The sequence below is a fragment of the Halyomorpha halys genome, unplaced genomic scaffold, assembly GCF_000696795.3.
Source record: "Halyomorpha halys isolate HHAL.00 unplaced genomic scaffold, Hhal_1.1 Scaffold1035.1, whole genome shotgun sequence".
Classification (NCBI taxonomy): Eukaryota; Metazoa; Arthropoda; class Insecta; order Hemiptera; family Pentatomidae; genus Halyomorpha; species Halyomorpha halys.
Genome location: NW_027107491.1, coordinates 480,949 through 489,071, shown reverse-complemented (window position 1 = coordinate 489,071; position 8,123 = coordinate 480,949). Strand labels below are relative to the sequence as shown.

Genomic DNA, 8,123 nt, shown 5'->3' with positions numbered 1-8,123 from the left:
AATCTTCCAATTTATTTATTCATCTATTTTGATGATGGTTTCTCCAACTAAGCCTAAAGTTGGTAATAAATGCAAAAAATGATAAAGTACCATTTATACCTAATTCCATCCAATACTTTCGCTAAAACATAAATATGTTTTGAGGTGTAGATAGTTCACCGTAGATTATTGCTATATAGATTAATGCTTGGAGAAGTTTGTCGGGGGGTGCGGTCAGCAAAGAACAACATAAATAAACAAAACCGAACTTACACTGAAGTTACAAACCTACCTTCTACGCCACAACCCCTGATGAAGACCTGAAACTCAGGTCGAAACGTCGGCATAAAATAAATAAATACGGTTTTGTTTATTTATGTTGTTCTTTGCCGACCGCACCCCCCGACAAACTTCTCCAAGCATAAATATGTTTTATTAGACATTCCTACATGCAAGGGGTGGGTGCGGAGGAGACGACCGCCAAGAAATCGCTCCATAGAAACACTAAATAATTTATACATATCAGACAATTTATAGTTTTAGGGGGCCCTTTGATTCCCCCTTTCTCCTGGAAAGTATTCCATACCATCTGAAACCATAGAGAGCCCCCATCCTAACCAATACCACATTGGATTCTGCATATCTTCCAAGGCCACACTAAGTCTACATCAGCTACTGCCTTTTCTCAAGAACAGCAACAAATTAAAAACATAAATTTTAGTCTCAAACCTTGAAATATAGGTATAAAAATTTCAAACAATTTTCACCAAATTTCTCCACTCACTGGCAGTCTGGGAGGTATATCCTGAAATTTGCTCTTTTCCTTAACATTTTTGGAAAACTGACCCATCTATATTCTGTTTATAATCAATTTTGAGTATAATCTATTTGAATAATGGTTATCACAATTTTCAGTCTAAATATGTTCTCTCTCCCAGAGTGGCATAGAAAGGAGATATAAAATTTTAAGGCAGTATTCGAACCAGCCCCATTTTTAGCTAGAAGTTACCGAAGTTCCTTTCAGCTAGGTTCGCTGGATGTTGGCCTGAATACTGTGGATGGACCACATTTCCACGGTTGGACAAAATAGGGGAAAGTTAGAACTCCATGAAGGCACTATCTCAAGTTTATTAAACTTGGATCAATGCACCATGACACTGACTGGAATAATATACAGAACAGTTTTCAAAACTTCCCAAATTTTTAGGAGGAATAACATTCCTGAATTAGAAACTTTATCTTGCTAACATGATAATTCAAAGACATTATATAAATAAATTTCAGTCTAAATACCATGTTTGGTTTTTTTTACTTCTTCCTTATAATAAAACTAACATTCCATAAAGCAGGACCAGGAATATTCCTAACTGGAACAGCTGAGGTCCTATACTCTGGAGCAACATTTTATAAAATAGTGCCAAGTAAGAATGAAAATTACTTCCATGAACTCACAAAATAGATCAGGATCTTAGTTTACTAAGCAATGTTTATAAACAGCACAATCCAACATATTTTAAGTAGAGGAAATAAAAGCTAATTTGAATTACTGGAAGATCCATGATAGACTATGTATGATGAAAGATGGTCTGTTGTTATTTCCGTTTTCATCAATTGTCGAAATAGCTTTTGTTATTCTTATTTAATTTTATGTTTTACTGTACATCTCTTTCTTATTTTGTAATTTACATTGTCCATTTATTTTTCCCTCTCATTTAAGTGTTTATCTTTTTTTAGCCCCGCAACATTGGCTCATATTAAATGGTTTTGACCAAGTTTTTTTCTTTGACCTTCCATTTACTTATTTGAATTAATGAGTCAAATGTTTATTCCTTAAATTAGTCAAAAGGTGAGAAAATTCATTGCTTTCCAGAGTGAAGTACCATTACTGCTCCTACTTATTAACAAACTACTTAATTAATTTCTTTAGTTGATATATAAATAAAAATAATCCTTACCTTAAAGGAATGAAAGTATAAAGAAAGGAAAAAACAACAAAAATATATAGCCTGCAATTTTATTTATTATTAATTACATATTCACATTGATAATTACAAGAAATGCAACACTAAAAAAAATATGTCATTTTAAAAACAATTTAGAAATATACTTTTAACTGAAATAATTATATTTAAATACTAATAATTCATCTTTTTGCTTTTTAATTTAAAAATTGGACATTCGTTTCGAGAATTATGTTTATTTAAAAAAAATACTGATTATAAATTGCCGTACATATATTATTCAGAAATTTTAATCTGATTGTTGATTAAAATTGATTTAATAAAATAGTGATCATGTATCAAATGTCAGCTTAGGACTACCATAAACCGGTAGATCTATGCACGTCCAGGGTACAAATACGCACACAGCATAGATATAATATATTTCAAACAATTTGGGATTATCTGAGAAAATACTCATCAATAATTTATAACTACTTCATAAATAAGTGAAACACTCTACTAAAACTTGACTATTTTTCCATATAAGAGGTACTATACAAAAGGAACCCTGATTATCTGACAACCATGATGCAACTAATCTTTAAAGTCTTAAAACAATAACTAGTTCAACCTAACAACATGCTACTAATACTACCACAAAGCCATTCCCTTTTTATTATTCCCATTAACTTAAAATATAGAAAGAACAATGTATTTTCAAGTAATATAAATTTGTTTGAGGATTTTTATGATACTAACAGCTAAAAATTGATCAGTGTAATCCTGAGTCATGTGAATTTTAATTATTGTACTAAATCCATGTCATGAAATCCCTTAAAAAAGGATATGGTAAAACCGTATTAAAGTTAAAGCTTTGTTTGTTGGCAGTTGGTGTATTGGAATCAGCCATGTTTAATTTCTTAAAAATTTCTAGGATTGAAACTACCTTTTAACTCTTGAAGAAAAAAAGAATCTACTTGCTTCAATTTTTAAAAATCAGCATAAAAAAATAAACCGAAAACAAAATACCTGCCAACACAAAAAAAAAAAATCACATATATAAAACCTTTAACATGTTTTACTAAACATTAGAAATGAAAGAATTATTTTTTTTTTTTACTGGGCTTGATATCAAGATTTAGTAGAGTAACATTCATGCCTCAAATATTAATTTTTTTCTTTACAAACCTCTTGCAATTATACTTTCATTCTTATAAAAGTGAGGAGTTAAAAATATAAATAAATATAAAGATCAAATAGTGAATAAAATTTTGCAAATATATATTGAGACAATATTTTAAAACACTATTATGATTATTATAAATTGAAATAACAACCTCTGATTTATGCAAAAAATAGCCAACAATTTGAGTAAACACATTATGAAAGGAGTGCTAAAATAGTGAGATCTTTTATCAGAATAAAAAATAATCAAACTATTCCTGAAAGATAACCTCCCAATGAAGCAAGATTGAAACCTGTAGAGGTGATTTAGTCCCTTCAAGGCAACACAAAACAAGATGTTTAGATACTTATAGTCGTTACAATATAGCACTCCCTCTGTAATCGGCCCCTTCAACGGTACTACATTTTGAAAAAATGATAATAAGAGGTTAAAGACAAATCCTTTTTCCATAAAATTTAAATAATATAAACAAAGTTCCATATTTTAACTATAGTTCAATGATCTCCAAAATGATTCATAATATAAACTAAATACCACACAACTAGCAATGATTAAACTTTGAAGAGTTAATCTCAAGAAGCTATGAGGTAAAGTATTGGGATATCTATAGTACTGGCCAATGAAATACTTCCAAGTCCACAAATTGAGAAAAAAAAATTGTTTTTAATATTCATAGAAATGATTACTTAAAAAAACATGAAATGAATTAATATATAGGAAGATGGTCAGGGTTGCGGTCAAAGGATATAGTCAACTATATATACATATATGTAATAAATTAGATTTTGTTTACCTAAAAAAGTAAAGGATATCCAACATTTTCTCTAGTTATATAAATTTACATAGTAAAACATGGGAATGAATTTAAGGTTTAAAAATCGCCAGCAGTGAAGTGACTGAAACAGAGTAGGAAATATAACTCGATCTCCTTAGGTCCGCCGAACTATAAAGGAAATTTCTTCTTAGATAAATTAAATACAGTTTTTATCTTTAATTTTTTTTTGTCAAATAAACCGAGAGTAATTAAACTACCATATCCTGGCCAGATTAGAATAGAGTGTACTGTATCATAAAGCTATAGAAGTCCTAGCTGTAGCGCCTTTCAATTATAAATAAACCTATCAACTATACTTAACATACACTACTTGGAAAGGAAGGCCCATGAAATGAAAGGAAGGCTATCTTCTAAATAGTTAATTCAATCAACTTATAAACTAAATGTGGTCATTTAGTAATTTTCTTAATTCATAAATTGAAATAATATGAATAAGTAATACCACCACATTTGCAGTCCAATAGATATTAAAAAATAAATTAATCTATATTGCTATACTGTTCTTAATAACCATAATAAACAAGATGGATAGATTCATTTATGTAGTTTTAATAACTAATAATAACATCTTATTTGCATATACTAATAAAACATGTCAACATATCCAAACAAAACTTGAGCTTGTTTTATTATCAAAAACCCAATTTTTTATGCAATAGCATATTTAGTTGCTTTTTAAAAGAATTTTTTAATATTTCGAATTTATTTTTCATTTTTTACTCTTTCTTATTAAATATATTTGCATTTGTTTTTACAAACTAAGAATTATTTTATGTCAGTGTGTTTTGTTTTATGTGTGTAAGATATGTATGATTTTGGTTAAAAACAAAATTAATACCAAACTAACTTCTTATATATTTTTAAAAATTATTGTTGATTATAATTTGAAAGAAAAAAAGAAGATTTTGTTCTTTTTATTTAAATTTTTTAACTGCAAAAATTAAATGAAAACCTATTGCACACACTTTATTCCAAATTTTGTCACATTTTATTGCCCATTTTTCAGTTTTTTGATTGCATATTCAAGGATATACTGAATAAATATCTAGGGATCTGCTAATAAAACATGCTAAAGTATCCACAAAAAACTTAAGCCTAAATTATTACCATATTAGTGTTCGATTTGATTGGACAAGCTCATTTTGGGATTACTGAGATATGAGACATTTTAATAACATAGCAGATATATTATAGCATACAAATAAATTATAGATAGTTAATCCACATCCCAAGGCACAGACAGATACACAAGGTATATAGGATATTGGTTTTAAGATACTATTCTACTTAAAGATAAACCTACACTTTGATAATAAAATTTTCAGAATATTCAATGTCAATGGTTCAAATAATTAAATTTCTAATTCCCTATAATTTATATAGACTATAACTCGATGAATCATATCTTTACTAAAAACTACTTTATGTCTCGGTTGTATCCCCGTAATCGATTGCAACTCGTTTTAAGCAATAATCCTCGGCTTTTATCATTAAATAAAATATATATGATTAATATAAATAAGGTACAATAGATTATTAATAGATATAACATTCTTAACTATAGTCGCATTTTAAATGCTTCTTATAAAGTATATTTGGTGTATCCATAGAAACAGCCCAACAAATTTTGTTACCTTAAATAGTAGTAAGGTATTTTGAATAGATTTTAGTATATGATAAAAAAAATTACTTTTAGAACGACTTATAAAGGAATGTACTGGTCAAATACGGTGGCACATTGAAGATACAATATCTCCTAAAATAGTCGTCTCCTATTATAAATAATTAATCCTATAATTATCTTTTAAGTCTGCATTTGTGCATTACACATGTTAAAATGTTATGGCGTAATTTGAGACTGGCTTTTGGTGCTTTTAAATACAATGGAAGTACGATAATTGAAGTCAGATTAAATATAAAAAATTAAATTAATGAAAATACAAAATTAGATCACTAATTTCTTTTCAGATTATAGTAGTTAAAAAAAAAAGAAGATAAGTAAAGTTAAATTAATAATATATATGGATCCTTAGTGCATAATGAGAATTACATACAATTTAAATAATAGAGGAATCAGTTGGAATTTATTTATACACGAAAAAAAAAAAAAAAGTGAATATATTTAGTTGAAAAGTAGTTTGACTTCAATCCATTCAAACTTAACAATGAGGTAAGTCTGGTTTCTATAATTCATGGTTGGTTTAATTGGTTCATAATTGATATAAATGAATGTGCACTAAGAGGTAAAAAAATTGTTACTCCACCCATAAGCTTTTGTTGGTCAACCTTTCTAAAAAAGAGAAACATGTGTCAGAACCGGTCAATAGGTACCCACAAGTACATAATTAATTGATCCAAAACTTATTTAACAACAAAGAATTTTGTCTTCAATGTTCAATTGAACCTTCAATATAATAATAATAGCTTCAATCGAATCAAAACAGAACACACACTAGAGGAGGAAATATCTTATAGATATTTCAAATGGTATACAAAAATACAGATATTTAATTCTAATGACCTCCTATAACTCAAGAGTAAAATGTTAGTTACTAGATAATTATATTTCAGGACAAACAATTAACGGTTACAATTTCTTTTTTTGCCTCTCAGTGTGAAAAGAAAAAATATATTTTGTTTTGTTTCATTCAAGTATTATATTGGTAGTCCGTTATCTATAATTGACTTTAAAGGGTTAAACATCACTTTTAAAACTTTAAATTTTATTGCAGGTCCCATATCCTTCTGAAAACCTAACTAATGAGATTTTTTATCTTTCCTATATAAGCACATAACATGAGCATTATTTAATAACAAGCTCATAAAAATTTAATAAAAAAACAAATTAACAAATATTTTATTTTGTGTTGTCAAATGACACGTAGATTATCATAATATTAAGATCATAAAAATACCTTAGAAAAAAAAAATATATATATGTATATATATAAAATTAAATAATTAAAAAAAGACAGCTTTCTAAATAATATAAGCAAATACAATTTTTAAAACAGAATCGTAGCTTATTAAGAAAATAATACCTGAATTTCTTAAAATTGTGAAAATCATTTATATAATAATAAATATTCTTGTAAAAAATAAAAGAGAAAGAAAATAAAAATTCATCAAATGTTAAAATCTAACAAATAACAAGTACAGGTCAAATTCATTTTTGCAAATAGAAAATAATTAAAAAATAACATTAATATGAAGGAAATTAAAAATAACAATTCTTTTGCATTGTTTCATTCCACAGATTAAAATTTTTAAGTACGACTAAGTGAGCACTCTAAATCACCACAGACCTGTTCTAACTTAAAGCTGACTTTAGTACATCGCCTGGAGACATGACTACACAACCATTTGGTATATTCATCCTCATAGAATAAAAGATTAAAGCTATCAACTAATAGCTGACTTGGAAACTTCGGCTTAAGAGAGAAATAAAGAGAGAAATAGAAAATAAATATATAAAAAATAAACAAGCATAATGGAACAAGTTACAACTTAACTAATAATTAATATAAGTTTCTTCGTGTATCTCTCTTGACAGCCCTATACCTATTTACATGCTTAGACTTGTGCACCAGCTAAAGAAGACTTACATTTATACGGCAGCTTTCCTCAATTAGTTTTCTTCCAACTAGTGAAATTTGACTTAACAAATATGAATCAGTGTTTTCATTTGACTCTTATGAAAATATAACTATCACTGCTTTTTTTTTTTTTTTTTTTTTGTAGGTTTTTTAATCATACAATAATTATCTTAATATTAGAAATCTTATGAAATAGGGCGACCAACACAGCGACATAATCCCTTCAAAAGAAGGTGAACGATTAAAGAGACCAAAAATAGCTGAGTGGTTCCTATAATCCCACATGGCAGGAAGTTCTCTCGCAGCTTAGGTTATGCGAAGTACATTACTTTCTTGGTATCTGCATGAACAGTAATAGCTCGTGCCATTGCACCTGGTGTCCGGTCTTCACTGCAGCCTGACTGGTGAGAACCCTCACCGCTACAAAGAAATAAAATAATATCATTAGAGGAATATCAATTATATTGGCATGTTTCCAAGAAACAAAAAGACATTTTGTCAGGCAAATTAACTTTTTTTTTAAAAATAATAAAATTAATAATTATGAGAGATAGTTGACCGTGGATGATAAATGAGGAGAAGAT

At 28.0% G+C, this 8,123-nt stretch overlaps 1 protein-coding gene across 5 annotated transcripts in view; it reads right to left on the bottom strand.

The window, feature by feature from the left end:
• Positions 1 to 7,614: 7,614 nt before the first annotated feature.
• The window catches only part of AGO1 (protein argonaute-2), a 45,309-nt gene continuing 44,800 nt past the window's right edge, over positions 7,615 to 8,123 (bottom strand). For all 5 annotated transcript variants that reach the window (XM_014432218.3, XM_024358540.2, XM_014432219.3 and 2 more), the window contains one exon: positions 7,615 to 7,959. In XM_014432218.3, coding sequence (XP_014287704.1) covers positions 7,851 to 7,959 — 109 coding nt within the window. In that variant the 3' untranslated portion in view covers positions 7,615 to 7,850. The remainder of the gene's footprint in view (positions 7,960 to 8,123) is intronic.